Source organism: Apostichopus japonicus, chromosome 23 (assembly GCF_037975245.1).
Source record: "Apostichopus japonicus isolate 1M-3 chromosome 23, ASM3797524v1, whole genome shotgun sequence".
In the NCBI taxonomy this organism is placed as follows: Eukaryota; Metazoa; Echinodermata; class Holothuroidea; order Aspidochirotida; family Stichopodidae; genus Apostichopus; species Apostichopus japonicus.
This window is the reverse complement of record NC_092583.1, coordinates 18063723-18088929: the sequence shown is the minus strand read 5'-3', so window position 1 is coordinate 18088929 and position 25207 is coordinate 18063723. Positions and strand designations below refer to the sequence as shown.

At 36.3% G+C, this 25207-nt stretch overlaps 2 protein-coding genes across 12 annotated transcripts in view; one reads left to right on the top strand and one right to left on the bottom strand.

Moving 5' to 3' along the window:
- LOC139964577 (uncharacterized) overlaps window positions 1-17692 on the top strand; it is an 83138-nt gene extending 65446 nt beyond the window's left edge. For all 7 annotated transcript variants that reach the window (XM_071966289.1, XM_071966284.1, XM_071966287.1 and 4 more), the window contains 4 exons: window positions 1966-2133; window positions 4720-5376; window positions 6548-8146; window positions 9880-17692. In XM_071966289.1, the coding sequence (XP_071822390.1) occupies window positions 1984-2133; window positions 4720-5376; window positions 6548-8146; window positions 9880-11190 (3717 nt within the window). In that variant the 5' untranslated portion in view covers window positions 1966-1983 and the 3' untranslated portion in view covers window positions 11191-17692. The remainder of the gene's footprint in view (window positions 1-1965; window positions 2134-4719; window positions 5377-6547; window positions 8147-9879) is intronic.
- The window catches only part of LOC139964576 (epidermal growth factor receptor-like), a 168327-nt gene continuing 159105 nt past the window's right edge, over window positions 15986-25207 (bottom strand). For all 5 annotated transcript variants that reach the window (XM_071966281.1, XM_071966278.1, XM_071966280.1 and 2 more), the window contains one exon: window positions 15986-23461. In XM_071966281.1, the coding sequence (XP_071822382.1) occupies window positions 23070-23461 (392 nt within the window). In that variant the 3' untranslated portion in view covers window positions 15986-23069. The remainder of the gene's footprint in view (window positions 23462-25207) is intronic.

Sequence of the window (25207 nt, the reverse complement as noted above, 5' to 3'; positions counted from 1 at the left end):
CATATATACAGTAATACAGGCATCCCTTGCCTCAATCAGTTAACTACTATTAACTAGAATCTCAGGAATGTCTGGAGGCAGCTATCCAAATGGAAAAGTCTATATTCATAATCTGCACTGCTGTCTTCTCATGACCTATAAACTAAATTTCCTTTAACTTCATTTACAGCATGAATGTGTGTATGTTTGAATGTGTAGTTGTATGAAGTACTTACCCTTCTTGAGCCAATCTATGCACTCTGATTAGGCTTGGATGAGTAAATCAATTCCTTCTCTGAATCGCCACTACTTAGGGATTGAATAATGACAAATGAAAACTAACAGTTCATATGGGGGAGTAGTTTCCTAAATTTGTCTACAGTGCTAGATATGCACCAACATTCAGTTTTTTCACTTACAACTATTCTTAAATCAAACCAATTTTACATATTCAAAATCTAAGTTCTGAATTTCTTTTGCAAGAAATCACATTCGATTATCAGCATCCATCTTTCAAAACAACTGAAATTTGGTAGATTGTGTGGAAGTATGTAGCATGTGATGCAGAAAATACACTCACCAAATCTACTGTGCAAGCTGGGCCACCTCCTTTTGTGTGTTGTACCGCTGACATGAAAACTTTTCTGTGTTAGTAATGAACACTATATCCTACCATTCTTTACGTAGTGTCACAATGGAGCCTAACTGCCGCAAAAGTTATGTAAAATATATTTACTGAAATAGCCAATGATCAGGAAATGAGGTTTTAGTCTTATCACATCAGTTGTTACAGGCTTTTGTGTCACTACTGCATGGATTTTAAGTGGCTGAAATTTTCCATTTGTTCACATTTCACACTAAGTAGGCTGTTTTGTCCTATGACAGCTGGTGACCTGTACAAATGATTCTTCTTTATTCTTTGGCTTCAAACTGTGGGGGCCTGTGTACTGTTGTATTCAAACATGCAAGTCATTTTCCCCATCTTATTTATTGAATTCACAGATCTATATAAATAAATTTGACATGAACATAATTGAAATTCATTCATTTTTTTATCCCACAGAGGAAAAGAATATTTCTAGGAAAAAGTACATTTTGATGAAATTCTAAGAACAGAGAATGTGACAGTTAAGCAAACATTACAAATGTTTCAGGTTTCAAGGATACATGTCCATAATTCAGTCTATGATCTAACAATATAAATCTGTTCTGCTTGTCTCAGCTTGGATCGTTGAGGTGTTTCCTTTCTCATTTCAAATGCCAGTTAACAGAAATATATAACAGTTCATGTACTGTACATTCTACAATAACACTGAAAATGTATGTATGTATGTATGTTATGTATGTATGCTATGTATGTATGTATTTATGTATGTGTACAGTTTGTAAGTATGTACAGTATGTATGTTATAGCTAAAATAAGAAAGAATTTCTTTTCTTAATTCAGCATGTGTCTGTATATTGTTAAATCTGAATATGATCTTGACATGTTTTTTTTTAAATATATAATCAACTGCATTAAGTATGGATAAAACTTCCGTCCCCCAAAACTAATAACTTTTCGTTACCATGTCAACATACAACAAAACTTGTATCTTTTCTGTGTATGTCTGAATGTAGTATGTAACTTACATGTTTATATCTTTAAACATGAACAGGTACATAGGTGCAAAAGTTAAATTCTATCAAATTCTGTCTCCCCCCCACAATATGTTAATTTTTGCCTTGGCCCATAACAGATCCCCTATTGTAACACAACTTCCTCCAGTAGCTGAAGTTTTAGCCAGTCAAAAGCGTTTTCAACTAGCAGTGTGGAATATTTTTCTAAGAAAATACTTTTAAACCTTTAAAGTTCAGAAACCTGCTTGTTTCTGTTTGTAATCTACAAACCAATACAGACTAAATGCTTCTTTAGGAAATCTCTGAGGCTTTTATAAGAGATTTTTTTTAATCTAAAAACCAAAGGCATGTTTTGCTCCATTTCAGACAAACAGTGTTAAAGAGATGTCATCTGAATCTGCCACAAGGGAAGTTCAGATGCCCATGAAGAAACGGATGAATGTTAGAGATTGTTATGAGGAAGATGGCAAAGACAAACGCGATTCAGAGAGACGTGATGGGCTGCATGTCTCAGAGAAACCAGAGATGGCTCAGGTTAGTAGCAACCTTTGTTTTTTTGAAGAATGAGTCAATACCCTGTCACCCTCATAATGGAGCAATTTCACAATGAGAATATGGTTTAGTGAGATTGCACACTTGAAATGAGACTAATTTTTAGAATAGTAATAGTTGTGGTAACAAAAGCTGTCTATTTAGTATCTTAGTATATTAGATGTTCCAGTTGTGACTCAGGTAAGATATGTCTCAATTGGAATGTATCTTCCATAACCAAGTGGTGTTGTTATAGTTGCTTTTAAGCTACGTCCCTCTCTATTCATTGTGGCTCACTGTACATGGGTAAGAACTGCCCTATAATTTTCCATGCAGTGTTTTCTGTACTTTCCATTACTGAATGTGATATATTAAGTCTAGACGTAATGAAATAACCATCTCTAAGACTAGATCCATAACACAGATACCATGGCCTTGGAAACCAACCACTGAGTTCTTTGCAATTTCAATGTTCTCTTGGCAAGTTGCCATTCAGGAAGTAAACCTTCTGTATATGATTTGTGTGTAGAACATTGACTTGCTTTTCAAGTGTAGTGACTGGTGCTGTAGATTGAGCAGGAGAAGAAAGTGGGTAGATTGCAGGTTGTGAGATACGGTGCACACCAGTAGTTTGTGTACTGTAGGTTAGTTAGATGAGGAATGTGTATTAGTGTGCTGGAGACAGGTGAGAATGGTCCCTCATAGTTTACATATCTGTATGTATTGTGGATTCTGACAGCAGAGTGAATGACATCATCATACAGTATAAATGAGCTAAAAATGCCATTGTGTTGATCAATGACAACTCCTCTGCAATTTAAGCAGGTGGGGGTGGGGGGAGGGGGATGGCGGCAGGGGAGGGGGCACACTATTGCTGTCCTGTAACTTGTGGAGTCATTGCCCTCTACGCTGTTGAACACCTGGTAAAACATAGCAAACAAAGTAACATATTTTATGGCTTGGCACTAGAATGTAGGGACTATACCATCAGTACAGATTTACCTGTACCATCATTAGAAATAAAAAAGACAGCACAACTATATATAGCAGTTTTGGCAATAGTGCACTGGAAGTTCATTAGTCTGCATAAGGTATGTGGCCGGATAGCAGAGGTTTTCATCTAGTGGTTTGGAACTTGTCTGCCCTGTAGTTTTGTGCGATGGTGATGGCGTGGGTGTGTGTGTATGTGATACTTGCTTGTAAACACTGTAACTCAAATGGTTCTTGGTGGATAACTGTTTAGTTGGTATGTGGATCCGCCTAATGAGTACAAGCACCCAATTCTTTTCTGTGAAGGTTTAAAGGTCATTTGAGGTCAAAGGAGGTTAAGTTCTGAAAACCTTGTAAACACGATAACTCAAACAGTACATCTTTGTTGAACTTCATACTTACAGTAGTATGTAGACCCAGGTTGGTGAGTATATTAACCCTATTGAAATTGGTAGAGGTCAAAGGTCACATGAGGTCATCATGTGTCAAAGTCTGAAAACGTTAACATGATAATTCCAAAATTAAAGCTACAATTAATCTGTGAGTTCTTCAATGCTTTGATTTTCTTTTGGTGAACATAGTTTGGTCGAATTCTGTTCAGTATTTTGAATTGATATTCTAGTGTTGGTTGCTTTAAACACACTCAAAAGGTCCTTATCAGTTTTTGCCCTCTGAGCATCAATGGGTCTCAAATGGTGCCACAAGAAATTCTCAAGGGGTCAACAGGTTATCACATATGGTCTCAAAATTGGCCTTATTCTCTGTGATTTACTTCGCTCCTCTCTTACCTGTCACCCACTCCACAATTGCACTTTCCTATCTACCTCACTACACATTTGGAAACGTTTTGTACTACATGTCTTTGGCTTTTGCAGTAGGATGTGAAAATATTTCTCAGTGTATAAACAATGTCATGTAACTCTCATTCATTAATAACAACTATTAAAGGGATGGTTGGTGGCAGAGGTGATTTATAGCTCAAAATTGGTTAAAGAAAATGTCCTTTGACTCATACATCTATGTGTCTATATTCCATATAGGAAGACTGTTCTTTTTTGGATATGAAACTGAATTGATATACAGTAAAAAACCTTACTAGGGAATGAATGGTTGATGCCCACAAGGAAGTGCTACAAATAAGAGCTGGAAATATCTGATCTTTTCTAGTTCTCACTTAATTCTTGGACAGATTTAACTCACTTACTCTACATTAGTCAGTTAGCTTTGTGGAAATTCAAACAATTGTATGGGGAGAAATCACAAAGCCAATTGGCTTTCTGGTTAGAAAATCCATCTCAGTTTAATTTTTGGCCACTGAGTTAAAATATTTGATTTGCCACAGATTCAATCTGTAAACCATTGTAAAGAGGTTTCTAATTTGAATCTTGAATCTCATCTGAGTATATGGTAATTAAGCCAACTGATGCCTTTCATCTATAATTCAATGGAGGTTTGTTGTTAACCAAATGAGGGACAAAGAATTGACTAGGACATTGTACATTTCTTTTGCATTAACGAGAGACATAAAATTTACTAGGACATTGCACACATTGATCGTTTGAATTTCCATTTGTTTTATTTCCTTTTCTCAATGTGCAGAAGAATATTCCAGAGCAACAACGGTACTTGCCAAATCTAGGTCACCCCCAGGGGATACCTACTTCTCACATAGTGGTGGCTCCCTCAGCAGTAATGCCTAATTATGCACCACGGTTTACACATGGTGTAGTGCAACCCTCAATACAGACTTCTATACCCCATCATTTAAGTTTGACTACCTCAATAATGGACCAGAGAACCTTGACCCCTCTTGAAGCACAGCAAAGGTACCCTTTCAATCACTATGTTCCCCTTGAACTTTCAACATTCGGACTCGTCAGTAGGGGTCCAAAGAGGCACGAACCTAGCTCTATCATAGGGGACCATTCATCTCCATTGAAGAAAGTGAAAAAGCAGAAACGTCCCAAAGAGGGACGGTTAGAGATACCACAAGCCCCTAAGGGTATTCAGGGATCTATGCCTCAGGCATCTTCAGCAGTACAACCGATTATCTTGAATTTTGATGTGCCTGCCCCAAAAGTACCTAAAGTACGGCCTTTAGAGGAGCGACTGCCATCAGAAGTAAAATTTGGAAGCCTTTTCTTAAATCGTTCTAAGGTGTCAGATGGTTCATCAAGGCCCATGGGCATAGCTGTGCAGGACCATCATGTAACATCAGAGCAAGGACAGGATAGACCAGACAGCCAAGGAGCCAAGGTATCATCACATAACATGTCTTGAATATTGCAAAGGTTTCTTATACAGTTGAGGAATGAATTTATGGGCTTTAGTCATCTAGTGGGTGTGAGAGCCATGCTTTTAAAGTTCAAGTATATCAAAAACAGTTTCTAATACTTTTAGTAATTATAGAAGTAAGTACTACAGATGAGGTTTATTGGTAAATATTTTAGATGGCAATGCTAAAGCTTTGGTTCTGGTCAGTACACACTCATTAGTATATGGGAGGTACACTCAACATATGACATGTGAGTGTTAAAGCTTTGGTTCTGGTCAGTACACACTCATAAATATATGGGAGGTACACTCAACCTATGACATGTGAGTGTTAAGGCTTTGGTTCTGGTCAGTACACACTCATAAATATATGGTAGGTACACCCCACCTATGACATGTGAGTGTTAAAGCTTTGGTTCTGGTCAGTACATGCTCATAAATATATGGGAGGTACACTCAACCTATGACATGTGAGTGTTAAAGCTCTGGTTCTGGTCAGTACACACTCATAAATATATGGGAGGTACACTCAACCTATGACATGTGAGTGTTAAAGCTCTGGTTCTGGTCAGTACACACTCATAAATATATGGGAGGTACACTCAACCTATGACATGTGAGTGTTAAAGCTTTGGTTCTGGTCAGTACACACTCATAAATATATGGGAGGTACAGTACATTCAACTTATGACATGTGAGTGTTAAAGCTTTGGTTCTGGTCAGTACATACTCATAAATATATGGGAGGTACATTCAACCTATGACATGTGAGTGTTAAAGCTTTGGTTCTGGTCAGTACACACTCATAAATATATGGGAGGTACACTCAACCAAATGACTACAGTGAATACTTGCTTTTGTCCCTTGAATTATTTTCAGCCCATCGTGTCTAAAGTTGTTATTAACTAACAAAATTTCTTGGATTTCTTTGAATGAAGCATAAGATTTTTTCAATGGCAAAGACTTACATTGCTAGATATAAATTATCAGTATCCTTTTGTGTTACATTGCCTACCTTGAAATCTTGTCACATTAATATTCAATTATTGTCCATCACTATACAGGGTAAATGTTACCTGCTCAAATCAGTATGGAATATAAACTCCATACCAACAAAAGCAACCACTAATGAATTTACATTTTTTCTTTGTAGGCTTGTTCATCATCGCAGCGGTTCTCATCTCAAAGCCCACTTCAGAGTAAACCTCCACCATTTGTTCCAAAGACATCAAGAGGGGAGGAAATGGCTGACGGTCAGCAGGACATAGGTGGTGGTGCTGTAACAAAAGTTTCCCCCTTTAAAGTACCTAACATTGATCAGTACAAGGCAAGCACCACTGGAAGTCAGTTATTGTCAGGATCATTACCAGTACTGACTTGCTTCATTTGTAAAAACCAGATTCATCCTGGAAGTAGAGACTATCCTATTGCCCCATCCCTTATCATAACCTGCACGGTTTGTAAGAGGATTGCTTTTGGGAAGAAGGAATCTGCACAAGTGTCCATCCCAAAGTTTCCAGCTGCCTGCAACCCAAGGGTAGCTCCATCAGAGGAAGTTAGTGCCATTCGTAGGAAGACATTTTGGAAATGCTTGATAAATCACCATAAAACAACTAAACAGCTACGTAAAAGAGGTAGAATTATCCCGAGAGTCTCCCTGCCTAGGGGTCCCAGATCTGTCTCTAGCTCTGTCTCAGGCTCATATCCTGCTTCACCACAACCAATGTCACCCATGTCTACATGCACTGCACCATCTCCATGTACATCCTTACCACCATCCCCAGGGTCTCAGATGTCAATGCCTGGATCACCCCTCTCTCAACTGCCATCACCAAGTTTGTCTCCTCACCCATGCTTGCAACCTCCTTCTATAACTCCTGAAGGACAGTTCAGCGGGTCCAGACCAGTAAATTCTCCAAAGATAAGCAGCTCTGGGAATGATTTGAGGAAGATGTCTCAAGCTGATCAAACAGAAGAACATTTAGATGTACCCAAGAGTGGCAGTAGGCAGTTTTCGCCAGGTTCTAGTGATGTCACCATGTCTCCTGATAGCATCAGTCTTCCTCCTGGGAGGGAGAATGAAGATGCCACAGTCAGGGCATTACTTTCATTGAGTGCAGCCTCTTCTAGTGAATCCAGAAATAAATTGCAAGTACCTGGTGACATATCAGTCAGGAGACATTCTTTACCCATCAGCTATGAACAGAGGTTCTCTCCAAGAGACAGACCCCTTGCTAGTAGGCTGGTGGACAGTACCGAAAATGACCAGAAAATCATTCAGGACTACCTTGACAGACAAGATCTGAAATACCTAAAAGAGCGATTTAATTTGGACGGAGGAGGGCATCTCTTGTCAGAACCATGTATGGATGAGAAATCTCAGAATCTAAATGAGGGCAAAGCTCAGATCAGTCCAAAAAATCGAACCTTCATGATATCAGGTAAATATGTGGAGGGTCTAAAGTCAGATAAGCCATATGAGGCCTTTTGTTGTTCTTGTGTCAATGAAGAAATGGTGCTGATCAAATGTCCAACTAGGAGCTGTGAGTTTGTCTGCAATAGCATTAGCGGGATGCAGATACATGAGGAGAGCCACCAGATGAATAGTCACAAGAAGGTTAATCAGATCCACTCTCTGACAGAGATGAGAGATGGAAACTACGAGGACGGGGCTTCTAGGTCATCTGTTGAGACCCAGTCTGCAGACACGGACGTAGAAGCCAAATCTCCCAGCTCTGTTACACACTTTCCAGTAAGTTTATCAGATTAGACTTTGTGATATTGTTTCAGAGAAAGCGGGTTTGATGCATGGTAAGGCTGATATTGTTCAGAGAAAGCGGGTTTGATGCATGGTAAGGCAGATATTGTTTCAGAGAGAGCGGGTTTGATGCATGGTAAGGCTGATATTGTTTCAGAGAGAGCGGGTTTGATGCATGGTAAGGCAGATATTGTTTCAGAGAGAGCGGGTTTGATGCATGGTAAGGCTGATATTGTTCAGAGAAAGTGGGTTTGATGCATGGTAAGGCTGATATTGTTCAGAGAAAGTGGGTTTGATGCATGTTAAGGCAGATATTGTTCAGAGAAAGTGGGTTTGATGCATGTTAAGGCAGATATTGTTTCAGAGAAAGTGGGTTTGATGCATGGTAAGGCAGATATTGTTTCAGAGAAAGTGGGTTTGATGCATGGTAAGGCTGATATTGTTTCAGAGAAAGTGGATTTGATGCATGGTAAGGCAGATATTGTTTCAGAGAAAGTGGATTTGATGCATGGTAAGGCAGATATTGTTTCAGAGAAAGTGGGTTTGATGCATGGTAAGGCAGATATTGTTTCAGAGAAAGTGGGTTTGATGCATGGTAAGGCAGATATTGTTTCAGAGAAAGTGGGTTTGATGCATGGTAAGGCAGATATTGTTTCAGAGAAAGTGGGTTTGATGCATGGTAAGGCAGATATTGTTTCAGAGAAAGTGGATTTGATGCATGGTAAGGCAGATATTGTTTCAGAGAAAGTGGGTTTGATGCATGGTAAGGCTGATATTGTTTCAGAGAAAGTGGGTTTGATGCATGGTAAGGCTGATATTGTTTCAGAGAAAGTGGGTTTGATGCATGGTAAGGCAGATATTGTTTCAGAGAAAGTGGGTTTGATGCATGGTAAGGCTGATATTGTTTCAGAGAAAGTGGGTTTGATGCATGGTAAGGCTGATATTGTTTCAGAGAAAGTGGGTTTGATGCATGGTAAGGCAGATAGATATGAAACTCTGTGATAGATAAAGCTGTTCCATATAATCAATTATTTTGCCTGTCCTCAAACCAGAATCAGGTTCTGTTAAAGGTAATAATAGCTTCCTGTGAGGTATTGATAAAAGTCTAACATAAAAAATAAAAATAAATATTTTGGAATAGTTACCATTAAAATAACTAGAGAAAAACAATGTATTGGAAGTTTTGGATCGCTTCAACCTTTGAGAATGTTTTAAGTAAACAAGTTTCATCGTCACTACTGTTTCTTACAAAGTCCTATGTGAAGATATAAATAGAAAAACACACAGGAGCATGTTTCCTTCTTAGGGTACTAGAATCATTTCAAATCATTTCAAACCATCCAGAAAGTTCCAAGTAAGGCAGGCACACACCTGTTGGGAGGGAAATACAAAAACAAAGGGAATGACTTCTGACCAGGAAATTCAACCCCTCACCCTCTCCCCTCCCCAGTGCTATATGGCTTGATCTGATTCATTAAATATGGTAGGATTATTGTAAGATATACTTACAACCATATCAATCTAATTGGCTGCTGTCCCTGTTAAACATGTCTATATTGTCACCAAGGCTTGAATACTTAATAAACTTGAGCTCATCACTGATAAACCCCTATATACTGGACAGGTACCGCAATGCCTTCACTCTTTAAAACTTTCAGGGAGCAATTTATGAATTATTTGTGTTCACAGTTCGATATAGCTGTATTTGATTTGCTTTACTTATTCAGCATTCCAGTGGTAGGAGGGAGGAAGAAACTACCCCCTCCAAGGACCCCTCCAAGGACCATCAGGCACCCCCATCTCCAGCACCTATTGTGTCTACTTCATCAGTTATTGACCTTGGTACCACTGCTCAACACGTGACTATACCACGGCCAAACCCCCCAATGATGATACCAAGCAGTGCCAGGACCACAAGCAACGAACCTACCTCACCACTCGACTTGAGTGGTAAGAAGCAGTTGACGGTAGGGTACTCTAGATCACCAAAGGAAAATAACCATTTGGCACCACCTTCATTTCAGCTGGGTGGTACCCCATTGGATTTGTCATCACAGACCAAGCACGGTTATAGTGACATTGTGTCATATCAGGTCCACAACAGAGAGAAAGAACAATTCGTATCCAACCCGATGCTTGGCTCTACAGGTAAGGTGATTGAGAGGCCACCTGCTCCTGCGCCAAATATGATGCCCAGTATACAAATACCACTGCCTACAACAGCAGTCTCTATACCTACTCAGATACCAACCCTGCCATTTTTTTACACTCCCTTTATTCCATACCCACCGACTATACCTGTTTCCATGGCAACAGGAATTCCGCTTACTCTGATGGGTCCACAGAATTCTACCTCAAGTTTATCTTCTGCTCCACCCCGATTTGAAAAGAGCCAGGAGGAGGGGGATCGTGAACCCAAGCTCTACCAGGGTCCATTTGCATTCCTTAATCAGGTCCATGCCGCACGGAGTAGAGCAGCAAAGGCAGCAGCAGCAGCAGCATCATCAATGACTGCATCACCATCACCTCAAGCAATTATTACCAACCACATCATCCACCCAGGGACCCCATCACCCACCTCATCATGCTCATCAGGTTCATGGCATCGAGAGAAGCTCAGAGAAACATCTCCTGCCAGTCGGTCATTAACTTGCTCCCCTCAAAGAGCCATGGCACAACATACCAACTCTACTAGTCCACATTCAGTGAGCTACCAGGGAGGAACCATATCCATCCAGAGCAATCCAACAATGGGTGGGCATCGAAGGATCTCACCAAAGACAGTTAAAATAGAATCTCCATTTCATCAGCAAGAACTATCACCATTCAATCAGGGTGAACAGAGTTCTTCATCATCCACAGAATGCTCTGTTCGCGTCAAGATAGAACATTGCAGTGATGACGAAGGTGTCCTCAATAATAACTCTGTTAGAGCAAGACCAGATGAGGGCAGTCCCTCCTCATATAAGGGTGAAGGTCTAGGTGTGCAACCTGAGAACAATCATGGGAATATAAACCGGAAGGATGATTACACTTGAAGTGCAAATTTCAAACATCTATTCTACATGAAAAGAAGAAAACAATGTGTGCTGGCAAAATGGAAATATCTTGCTAATGCTGCAATTGCTCCTACAAGGATTGGCATTGCACTGAAAGGTGTCTGCTTTGGGCTTCAGGAAATATCACTGGATGTGTCTCAGTATACACAGAAAAGCAAAGAACTAGTTCAGGTGATGGGAATTGGTGCATGCAAGGACCTAGGTGATGGGAGCTAGTGCAGGCGATGGCAAGGCTATAGACGTTATTTAGTATCTGATATAGCCATACCTACTGCCATCGTCTGTGACAAGTAGAACTAGAAAATAGTACATGCTGTGAGGGAAATTTCACAGGATGGAGTTAAACAGACAGCTGTGATACTGGCCTTTCCAATGCTAGCTAAATATTGTATAGTTTATGTGACTTAACATTTCTCTTTACCACATGAGAAACTTTCCATTTTCCAAAGTTGCCTAATGAAATCTGGATGTCCCAGTATGGTTAAAATTACTGTAAACTTCTTCATGATATGTAGTAATATATCCATAGGTCACTTAAAGTCCTTAAAGTAACTGTGACCTTCACCTAAAAATGAGAAATTGGACTAGTAGACTAGTTTGTAAATGCAACTTCTGATGACTAGTTCATCATCAACTACTGATGAATTGTTAGGCTACTGATGAATAGTTAGGCTACTGATGAATAGTTAGGCAAATACTGATTGGTTAGTTTTCCATATTTTTGCTTAAATTTAACAGTTGTTAAAAACAGTAAACATTGAAAGACATGGTTTTTTTTCTTCCCCTGAAGTTGTTTAATTTAGGCCAATCAACCCCCTTCAATCAAAGAATCTAACTCTTGTTGAAAGTTGTAAGCCATGGCCCTGACCTTTCATCTCCATAGATCAATGTTATCCATATTAAATAGATAATCATTAGCCAAGGATCATCAGACATTGATTCTTAGTATATAACAGTAGAAATGTCATTTACATTTGATCAATATTTACAGATTCAGTTCATACTCTTTTATATGTTGGTTTGACAAAAAATTACATGATTGTTTTGACAAGGGTCTCTGCTTGTCAGTGTTCACCAAAATTATGGGTCACATTACGTGAAGAGTCATTACTAATTAGTTATGATGAGTTTCTGTAATGGTGGGTTTTGGTTCAGTATAATTAAAATAATCAAATATAAATAGTCAGACAAATTGTTATGAGCTCAAAAGAAATGTTTTTTGGGGGGGTTTTTTACCAGCAGAATGCTGCAGAAATGCCAAGTTGTTTGCATATCTATATGTATGGATGTTGCTCTGGAACACTCAACACTAAAGATGTCAGCAACTGAATAATCTGGCAAATTGTTTATCTAATTAAGGTAGTTAAATTATGGTCAAGAGTAAAAACCCTACATACTCAAGTCTAGTGAACAGATGGATGTAAATGGTGTAGCAGAAACTTTGAACTGATTCAGTGTCTTTCAGATTCTGGTTGTTTAAAGATCATGCAGCTCTTAATTGGGAATACATTCTTTAAAAGTTCCCCTACATATCATTTGCTTAAGTAGTCCTAAATATCTATCTATATAGTCACTCTTCCTCCTACCTTAACCTTTTCTAGTTATGGACCTACACTTCTGGTAAAAATATATCTTCAAATAGCAAAGATTGTAAGTAAATAATGCAATAACATTAGTCCCATTTGCCTGTTGGAGTTAAATTATTCCTGTGACATATATAGTGGGTGTTGATAATTGGCAGCTGTGGAATTCTTGGATTCTATTTTTGTAACAAAGGATTATATCATCTCATAATATCTTATCATTGCCTTAACAAATTTGTCAGGGTGTCCTGTTTTTGTGGATAGTTACATTTAACATATTATTATTGTAATCTCCACTACAAGTGTAGTATAATTTAAACATGTACATATTTAAGTCCACAAAATGAACAAATTTGTGGGATAAACCCCCTCAAGTAACATTATATTTTTATGTGTAAATTATTTTTTGTAAGTTTATTCTGTTGTTGTTGTTGAGAATAATGGTTGAATTTCCTTCCATAGAAGGCAGCTTATTTTTAATTTGTTTACTTGTAGTCTTTTGTAACAAAGGGCTTACTTGTGCATGAATGTTTCAAACATTTTAAGAAAGAGAAGAGAAAAAAGTCAAATTGTTTATTCTTTCTGCTCATTAGGAACTGGACAACAAATATTGCAAATATCTGTCAAGGCTAAAAGATGATGTTTGCGGTATCTACAAGTAATTATACTGGACTCTTTTGCAGACATGTTATAATACTTGACTTATTTGCAGATATGTAATTATACTTGACTTATTTGCAGACATGTTATAATACTTGACTTATTTGCAGACATGTTATTATACTTGACTTATTTGCAGACATGTCATAATACTTGACTTATTTGCAGACATGTCATAATACTTGACTTATTTGCAGACATGTCATAATACTTGACTTATTTGCAGACATGTAATTATACTTGACTTATTTGCAGACATGTCATAATACTTGACTTATTTGCAGACATGTTATAACACTTGACTTATTTGCAGACATGTAATTATACTTGACTTATTTGCAGACATGTCATAATACTTGACTTATTTGCAGACATGTCATAATACTTGACTTATTTGCAGACATGTAATTATACTTGACTTATTTGCAGACATTTCATAATACTTGACTTATTTGCAGACATGTTATAATACTTGACTTATTTGCAGATATGTTTTTATACTTGACTTATTTGCAGACATGTCATAATACTTGACTTATTTGCAGACATGTAATTATACTTGACTTATTTGCAGACATTTCATAATACTTGACTTATTTGCAGACATGTTATAATACTTGACTTATTTGCAGATATGTTTTTATACTTGACTTATTTGCAGACATGTTCTCTATCTTGTCTCTAAATGTCACTTTTCCTTCATAAGAAATAATAGTGTAACCATTACATTTTATTAATGGGGATATATTGAACATTTTGATGGTGTGGGAAATTTGTAACAAAACAGTGGGTGTATTATAAAGCTTCAATCACAAGACATTTTAATTGTTATCAAAGATAAGCTCTCAATAGAATAAGGAAAAATCATGAATTTCATGTAACTTCTATTCAAAATCTAACTATATCACAGTTACAAAGATCTTGTAACAAAACTAGTTGCTTTAATGGAAATAGCTGAATGTTTTCCCTATTGTCAGATCAAAGACAACCTGTATAGTTGAATATTTATAAAGCTAAACCTAGTAATGTCAATGTAATTGTAAATGTCTGTACAGATCAAGATGTTTAAATGCTGTGCTGGTAGATTTATATTTAATTAAAAGGAAAGAAGACAGATTCGTGTCCATACTAGAAGATAGCAGAAGAGTATGACACTAATAGTCGCAAGTTGTAATCCAGGAAAAATAATACATACAAAAAGCTCTGCATTACGCATAGGGCACTTTATTCCATCAGTTTTGACATATTACTGCATTTATATATATATATATATATATATATATATATATATATATATATATATATATATATATATATATATAGAGAGAGAGAGAGAGAGAGAGAGAGAGAGAGAGAGAGAGAGAGAGATATGATCAGATAGATGCATTAATTATAGTAACACTCATCACTGCCCAAAGTTTAAATTGTTTATCCTCCAAATCTGGATATATGAACACAAAATTTCATGCTTTTATTTTCATCATATCTTCTTCACTAAAATACTGATACAAAATTATCCAATTGATTTGAATGAAAGTCTTGTAAGGTTTTTAAGGTACTTAGTGCTGTTTCTGCTTCTAGGTGTTATTCACTCATCCAGCCCAATGGATGACTGGTTATTGTTACTGCTTTTATTTATGATCTTCACTTTTGATTTGCATTAACAAATAATAATGAAACAAAGAAAACATTTTATTTGTTTCATTTTGGTCGTTGCAACTACCTCAATATACCTCCGTTTTTGTTTTTACTTCACCTAGTTTCTTGCTGCTTTTGCATTACCTTTTTATGATAGTTGTTTTTTTTATGGTGTTGAATGTAGCTACTTTGTGTTCCTCTTTAATCTGCTAAAACATATTTAACTCATTTCCTTTTCTTTCAAAATGTGTTCTGTGTTTCTTAAATAACTATTTTCTTGTACGGTTGTTAATTTGAAGCTAATTCTTATGTAAGCCTACCTCTGTTTACTCACATTCTCAGCATGCAGGCCTTACCAATTATTCTATTATTTTTTCTTATTTAATCTAGCAAACACCTCGGTCTAAACAATGGAATTGCTTTCACTTATCTTTTATCTCCAGAACTTAAAAGGTGTTTTGCCTACCTCTGTATATGTTATGGTTATTTGTTAGGGAGCCTTTAGAAACAACGAACTACAGGAAAGAGAAACAGATTATTTTTTACTCATATTCTAAGAATAAGATAAAATTTTCAAATATTTTAAATTCAAAAAGAAAACACAAAATGCAGCTTAAATTTATTTTCTTCCTTTTTGAAATCTACATGCAGCTATACTACCTGAAAAATAATGTTCTAGGCTTTTTAAAGAAGCTAATGGCACATGGTTTAAGTATTTTTAATTTTCATTTTGGATATTAATAACCATGAACTAGCTGATTACTAATCTTGATTTATTTTATTTTAATTTAGTTTTTCCCCCTCTTACTTTGATCAGGTTTGAATGAATTACCTCTTGAGTTATGAACCCATCCATGGTAAATAGCAGTGATTGGAGGTCAATCAAGCTTCTATTTCTTTTTATTTGCATTTTTAAGCACCTCTTATGCTCATCAGGAGCTTCATTAGTTGATTTTCTTCTGCAACTTTCAACTTTTAATTATTTTGATTGGTCTTGGCAGAATGATTGGTTAACATTAATGCATTAGCTTACCACTTGGTTTTGATAAAATGACATAATGCCTCACTTTGCAAAGAAGTGCTAAACCACAGGAGCTTCTGGAAAGGTATGCATCAATATAGGCTTCTGTAAGCCAACAGTTTACAACCATATTACCAAATAAAAAAAAATGTCTTGTCACACAAAGATTGCAGGAAGAGAACCAAAGACCCTTCTCAGAGCAACAGCATCTATTTGTTGTTGCATGTTATACAGAGCAACAGCCTGCTATTTGTTGTTGCATGTTATACAGAGCAACAGCCTCTATTTGTTGTTGCATGTTAAACAGAGCAACAGCCTCTATTTGTTGTTGCATGTTAAACAGAGCAACAGCCTCTATTTGTTGTTGCATGTTAAAGAGTACAGCAGCCTCTATTTGTTGTTGCATGTTAAACAGAACAACAGCCTCTATATGTTGTTGCATGTTAAACAGAGTAACAGCATCTATATGTTGTTGCATGTTAAACAAAGCAACAGCCTCTATTTGTTGTTACATATTTAACAGAGCAATAGCCTCTATATGTTGTTGCATGTTAAAGTGGAAGACCTCTGAAAGTCATGATGCCTACGACCTTTCACCTCTTTGAACTGGATTGAACCATCCATCAAAGTTTCTTCTTTTAGATTTTTATTTAAGTCCTCCCTTCATATTTTGTTTTATTGAAAGGATTACTAATTGAAATTGAAAATAAGTGAATCATTTTTTATGAGAACTAAAAAAAATAATAATATAGAAAATATATCCTTAAAGGTAACAAATCAAGAATATGTTTGTATTTTTTACTCTAGGAAGAAATCAAAGTTCTTTAATAGTTGATTGTTATATTTAATTTTCTTTTGGGTGTTATAAAGATTTAGTCCTATTTTAAAATGAATTTATTACAAGTATATTTGGAAGGTATTTTAAAATTATTTTGAGCCATATTAGTGGCCAAATTGTATCCTTTGGTTCCTCTATTATTAAAGTTTTAAAAGCATAACATTGGAGGATCATTGAATAATTTTGTCAAAATGACACTTCTGAAATAAGATTTTGTTAGGCACATTGATCTGTGTACTTAGTTAATTAACTGGATGAGAATTTTCAGTGAATTGGTATACTGTAAATATGGTAACAACAATTGAGGGTATAGAATACCCAACAATTGTCATTTTTAATCTTGTGCAGCCCACCTGTCTCAGTTTTCCTCACTGAGACATTTTCTTATTTGACTCTTCTTAATGTCTGGAAATAATTTTAGATTTCTTAACCAGGCAGGAAAGAACTTGCAAGATGCCAGCATTTGGTGGCAGTACAGATGAGATGGAATGGAGTACTGGGCTCATGGAAGATACTGAATGGCTACAACAAACCTTTGTTAAAGAAAAAATAATAATAATTTGGTGATCTGCTTTTGTTTGACCTATGCAAAATGCCTGAACAAGGATTTGTTTACTTAGCCAGTAAGGTAAAAAATCATTAGAGATGAAGAATGCAGTTTTGGTTGTCTTAAAAGAGAACTCTTTGTAAGAATGTGAATACTGTGTATATATATCTAATAAATTTCATGTCCTCTTATTCAATACCCTGCTATTTATGGCAATTTTTTGACTTCTTGCCAAAGGCATCTTAGTGATGATGTCGAGTGTGCGTGTATCTATATGTATGTGATGTCTCCTTGGCAGATTTGATTTACTCCATACTTGCTGTGTGTATCCACCTTACTTGAGCACATAAACCCTATTATTTTCTGCAGAGGTCTATGACCAGTTTCAGTCAGTCTTAAAACATTTTTGGTTACGATCCCAAAGGCTCAGTAACCTTTGCAACTGTGCAAGCATGTGTGTGTGAATGTGGGCTTATGTGTGTGTGTATGTGACGGCCAGCTTGTAAACATAATACCTAAAAATCGTAAGTTGAGTCAATGTCATGCTCAATAGGTATATGCTTACTGGGTAGATGTGCCCTATGGTTGTTGGTTCCCTTAGTACTTGAAAATTAATGAGTGGACAGGGTTTAATAGAAAATTCATAAAATGTCAATATCTCTGTGACCGTATGTCCAATTTACTTCATTCTTGGTATGGTGATGTAACTACATCGTAAATTATCTTCAACAACAGTTTTTACCACGTTACTATTCATGAGTGGGTGGGGATAAATGGGAAATCGTCAAAACCGGCTTGTAAACACAATATCTCAACAAACACAAGTTGAATCAATGTGATACTTGGAAGAGAGATGCCCTATAATGAGTAGGCGAGTGGGCTTTTTGGAAGTGAACTAATCGGTCAAGGCCGGGATAATGTCCTAATTTAAAAGAATATTCCCGAATTTAATCTTGCACATATTCTTTGAAGTAGTAAAATTTAGGAGCCTGCTGGTAAATTAAAGATAGAATTTTACTGAATACAAATATCTTGGCTGGAAATCTCCATGCACTAGATCCCCTGTCATGTCGTATTTAATTAAAAGATGAATATAAATTATTCACAAGTGCTTGAAGTTGCAGGCATCACAAACAGTAGGGAAAATGAGAGGTGGGGGATGGGGGGGGGGGTTAAGAAGGAGAGGGCTGTGAGAGGAAGTAGTGTGAGAGGAAGTATTTACTGGTCTGCTGCTGCTGGGGTATATGCCATAAATATTTCAATGTGTCTAAAAACAGCAAACAAAAAAGAAAACAGAGTATTATTTTTAACATTTTCTTATTACTATCATCAGAAAACTTGTACACAATTCACAGCTGATGATCAATGTAGAACATAATAATAACACTTTAACCAACCTTCATCCTGTATACCTTCTTAAACCTACACCAATTAGGAACAGAATTAGTGGGATTAATTTGAAACTTCAGACTTCCTCAACAAAAACTTACATGACTAACAACCAAGTTTTAACAAGTTCAACTAAAGACAAGTTCAACAAGACTTCTCCATATAGTGACTATCTTTTCTAACAATGTCTACAGGAGTTTTCTACTATTCCAAACAATCAAATTCTGTTGAGTCTGCAAATCCATAGTTATTGACTTGGAGAACAAAATTCCCTTGACACTCCCTGTGAAATACTTTGCACAAAACACTATGCTGATCCATAATAACAAAAATAACGAGAAGTGGGCAACAGGACAGCCAACCCGTATGGATTTTACATATTGTAACTGTTAACAAAGTTACTGTTAACAGCAATAAGATAGGTTGTCTTAAAACAATGCTTGTATTTTGTACAAAAAAAGATGTCTAGTGCCTCAAGTTGTCTGTCTTCACATGAACAGAAATGTCTTTGCCTGGGCCAGACCAAAAACTACCCAAACTCTGCTTATGAAAATGCATGCCCAATTTAGATTCCAGTTGTATGGAAAGAAACCAGTTTTGTTCAAATTAACTAGCAGACTTTTGAGACTAATCACAAATCATGCCCTACTAGACTTTCCCTTACTTACACATGTAAGCATATATATATTAATGTGTGGTAATTAACAGTTGCTTTTAACATTTCGTTCTTTAACTATGACTAAATTTTTTCATAAATCTCAAGTCCAGTTTAAATGAGTTAAAAGTTACTTTTCTTATGACAAATGCACCCAACAGTTATTTCCGACAAACATAGATAAACTTTTCACTTTCTTGTTAAAATGATTTTCACTCCTAAAACTTAACATGCACAAAATGCCATCTTTTATTTAAGTAGATATAAAAATTAACTAATTAATTGAAAGTTAAAACAGTTAAAACTACAATTGTTTTTAAAATCCGCTATTGAAAATACAAGGATAATGTCAAAAACTATAACTGGAAGATAAAACAATCGGAAGATTTGATCACCTGTTGATCACATAAAAGATCTGGCTGTTTCAAATCAATACTGACAAAGAGAACGTTATGTACAATACTCAGTTTGCATATCAAAGGAAAGGTTATGATGGCAGTGGCAGCTGGCATTAGCAAACAGTGGTTCTGTTGTATTTTAGAGAAGTTGGGTGGGGAAGGCAAAAAATCACCAACAATTTATGGAGAAATACATTTACAGTTACCATGATCAGGTTAAGCATATTTTCTGTGTGTGTCATCAAAAAAATATTCTTTGATGTTAATAACACACACATGTAAACAACTTTTGATGAGAACTATTTTGAGGTAACTAATAGCTATGAAACACTGATATTACTCGAAAAAATAACTTTGATAACAATTTTGTGAGTGATTTATAGATCTGAAATACTTGTGATGTAATTATCCGAAAATTAAAATATAAGACCTAACCAAACAGACAGGTTCTGTATGCAATTAAAATAATTTGTTGCTTTTCTGGAAATGATTCTTCTTAAATGAAATGTCAGAACGCAATCACCGAATATGTTAATTTGCTAAGACTAACTTAAAATACCAATCATAGAATACATAGCTTTGATATCATCACAAAAACACTCTTCCTTATAACTGCCTTTATAATTTTTCCCGTACTTTTTATTATGTACACAACTAATTTTGCTGGAGTGAATGCCACACTTTTGAATTAGTTCAATGACACATAATGTATTGACAAAACTTTTTGTTTTTGTTAAATAATTTTATGAAAGACATACAAAAAGGCTTGGAAGCATAGGCTAGCAATTTTCAAGAGCACTGGTTTACCCTCCTCATGCAGTGAACAGTGCATTTTTTATGTTAAAAACTGTAAGTCATTTTGATGCATTAATGATACCAAAAATCAACAACAATGTTTAGTTTAAGCAAAATGAAATAAGTACATGATTATTTGGTATTTACAATGCTGTAAACAGGCTCTCATAAAAAAAGGATTTAAGAAGAAAAAAAACAAAAACAATATAGAGCAATATATTCATGCAAAGTTGGATTAAACATTGTGTGAGTTTGACATAACTCAACACAGTTTAAAATGACAGCTATTGACAGACTCTGGCTCATTTACAACTCACCTTAAACACCCTACCTGGCAGTGAAACTCATCAATAAATTAACATAATACCAATGAACAGCATTGTCAGCATATTATAAGAGGTAATTAGTGACTTCTAATAATTGTTGGTATAACACTATTTAAGAATAAAAGGTATTTCTTCCACTCAGTTCATATACAACATCGTTCTCCCAACATTTTCCTGTGTGATTTTAAGATCAGAATCTGCTGACACTTACATTGCTACCTTTATCATAAAACTAACTCCACTTCAACAACTCAGTTAATTACAAACCAAACATCATTTCTAATATGAGATTAAACAGAAAGCAATCTAAAACTGTTTTTCTTGTTTCATGTTCCCAACTATCTTCCAACAGATCAAACTTACTTTACTTGTATATATATATATATATATATATATATATATATATATATATATATATATATATATATTTATATATATATATATATATATATATATATATATTATAGATATATCTATATACATATGCATTGATATACATATGCATATATATATATATATATATATATATATTTATATATATATATGTAAGAACTGAATGTTGCAAGTGGTATGACAGATATATATTAGATTAATAAAGATCAACAAACCAGAACAATTCCACGTCACGACCAGTCTGGTGGTATATATATAACACAGTGGTAGTATTTACATTTACTCCAGTTACTACTCTGCATTTCACAAAGGAGTAGAGCTTGCTCTTGAGCAAGACTTCTGTGTTGCAGATAAAGTCTAAATACTTGAAGGTGGTTTAATCGGTAATGTATTGTCAAATTAGAATAAAAAGTAAAACAGAAAGATAGCCGACTACCTGCTAAACTCAGATCTCCGGGCCTATACATGCGAAGATTATAACTGTTTGTGAGCAATTTATAAATTGCACCAGTAAAGAGAAACTGCACAAAAAAAGATTAAAAAACAGGAAAAAACAAATTCTACATTAAGAAAATGAAATGTGAAACTGAAATTTTTTATTTAATGTAGCTACACACATATTGGTCATAAATTTGGTCTAACAGTAAACACATTGTGTGACTTATGCAACAATATTAATACAACTAACTGTAAGGAGACTGTCACTAGCTCCCATACAAAAGTTTAGATCAAATAAATTGTATTTCTTGTGGATGACACTTCCCTTACAGGTTATGTAACACTCTTCACAAAGTATTCTTTTTCTCATTTGAACTTCATATCCTGTCTGCATAAACCTAAACCATGGATTGAAGGAAAGATTGCTTCAATGGTTAGTATTGTTTGAGACACGTGTCAGTAGATCAACATGATGCCAAAGAGGCAGTAGTCACTGTTGTTAACTAGTTAAAGCTACTAACCACCAAAGCTGTTCCATATACAACACCAAATACGTAGGGCATTATAAGATTATATTTTATATGATTAACAAGATAGTGAATAAAACAATGGACAGAGGTAAATCAGCCTTATACCTCTTACCATGTGACTTCCACAGGAGGGTTGTCACTTTCAATTCTTGACCTACTAAAGAAAGCTGAATATGGTATCACATCTTGGATCAAAATCAAGCATGTTTTTTTACCAGTATTCAGCAGCAAGCTTTCTCCTAGCTCTGTAAGAAATGTTTTGGTATTTCAAGGAATCATTCCTGCGTTTATGCAAGTTAGTACACATTGTCAGTTTCCAAGTCTAGGTCACTTACGACATAAGATTGTTTATGCTCAAATTTAACCTCCCTTTTCTTTAGACAGCAAGGATTTTCTAATGAGATACTGCAATGCTATGTATCTGCACTGCTTGTTGGCAGTCTCGTATTTATCTTGTTCTGCACAATGATGATGTGCTTCATTTCCATGCATCTGTGGATAGTCTCAAAGCTTTCTAATTTGCTCTGCTGCCCTCCATTTCTTTCAACCAGTCCTTTTCCACATATGTAGTCCATGCTATGTACCAAGCCTGCATGATGTGACATGTCAAGGTCATAGACATTTTTCCACTTTCCTTAGCTGATTCTTTACACTGTAGATTCACCACCCCCGACTTGAACTTGGTTGTTTATATAATCATGCTCGGGAGGTGTCACAGAGGCAGGTGTGCTATACAAACGTTGAAACTCTGGGTCTTGACTCACTGGGGACTTTGGGTTGTGAAGGAAAGGTGTACTGTTACTTAGGTTATCTGTCATGCCATTTTTGTAAGGTATGGTACCATTTGAACCAACATTGTTTGTTTTTCGTGGTGACCAGACATCTTCTTGCATGGGTTCTGATCCAAGTACAGCTAGGTACTCCAGATTATCAACTGCAATTCCTTTATTAGCATCATCGGCTAAAGGAATGTAAACATCCTGTCTGGGTAACATTGGCTGCATAGGGTCGTTCTGGTACTCAGGTTCAGCACAACTAGCTGTAAAAACAAGGAAATAATCCAGCTTGGAAAGAATGTTCTTTTAACTGGAATCTGATGATTAATTGGCAATAATCCATAGGTTTACTTACATGCTGTAACACAAAGAAGGCAAGTCCACATTGTATTCCAAGTGAGATAAAGTCTATTCCAAGTTTACCAACAACCTCTCAGATGCAAGGCTTTTAGTTGCTTCTAATGCCACCACCTATATCCACTATATATATCCACCTATATATATCCACCTATATCCACCACCTATATCCCATATGCAAGGCTTTTAGTTGCTTCTAATGCCACCACCTATATGACCATAGCCATCACTTCACTTGAGGAAACACAACCTACGTAAACCACCAATACATAATTAAGGTTGCAATTAGGTAATACTTTCCAATCATGTTACCAAATGGGGATCACTTGCATCATGGAAATACCCTTAACTTCAACTAGATGTTGGCAACGGTACCACCTGTCTCAATTACAAGGAGAGTCGTATGTTAATGCTATGCACAGTAGTCTCCTCTGCACAACTAGAACTTAGCAGGAAATCAAATGTTATGCAGTAATGTCTTGTTGCCAGGAGATTGAAATATTTGGAACATCCCATGGAAGGAGCTGGATTTTGTTGGTTCCAAGTTTATGGTAATACTATTACCAATAGCTATGGGAAATTAATTGCCATTACTGGAAGTGTGCAATAAACACCCCCCCCTCCCCCACTCCTATAAATCATCTGCTGTGTCCATGTTTGTTCATGAAAAGGGAATCCACTTGGGGGATTTTCTACTACCAGAATGAAATGAATAGAGACAAATCAAATTTCATTCAGAGAATCCACAAATATTGGTTGATCAAAATGAATGTGGATAAGGGGAGCTTCACGAAATACATTAAAGTAAATCTATGTATGATGTAAAAAATGAAATCACTTCCACCTGAGAACCTTTGGATGAAATAAAGCATTACACTAAGCAAAGATCACAACTAAGAATAGTAAAGCAGGAAGTATCACAGTGTGTGATGAAGAAACCCACCACCATCGAAATAGTACCACCCATTGCTAAGATTGGAGACGGTCGTTTCAAGTTACAGCCCCTTCCTCTTTCCACCCTATCATTGCTTAGATTGGAGACGGTCATTTCAAGTTACAGCCCCTTCCTCTCTCCACCCTATCATTGCTAAGATTGGAGACGTTTCAAGTTACAGCCCCTTCCTCTCTCCACCCTATCATTGCTTAGATTGGAGACGTTTCAAGTTACAGCCCCTTCCTCTCTCCACCCTATCATTGCTTAGATTGGAGACGGTCATTTCAAGTAACAGCCCCTTCCTCTTTCCACCCTATCATTGCTTAGATTGGAGACAGTCATTTCAAGTTACAGCCCTTCCTCTCTCCACCCTATCATTGCTTAGATTGGAGACGGTCATTTCAAGTAACAGCCCCTTCCTCTCTCCACCCTATCATTGCTAAGATTGGACATGGTCATTTCAAGTTACAGCCCCTTCCTCTCTCCACCCTCTCATTGCTTAGATTGGACATGGTCGTTTCAAGTTACAGCCCCTTCCTCTCTCCACCCTCTCATTGCTAAGATTGGGGAGGGTCATTTCAAGTTACAGCCCCTTCTTCTTTCCACCCTATCATTGCTTAGATTGGAGATGGTTGTTTCAAGTAACAGCCCCTTCCTCTTTCCACCCTATCATTGCTTAGATTGGAGACGTTTCAAGTTACAGCCCCTTCCTCTCTCC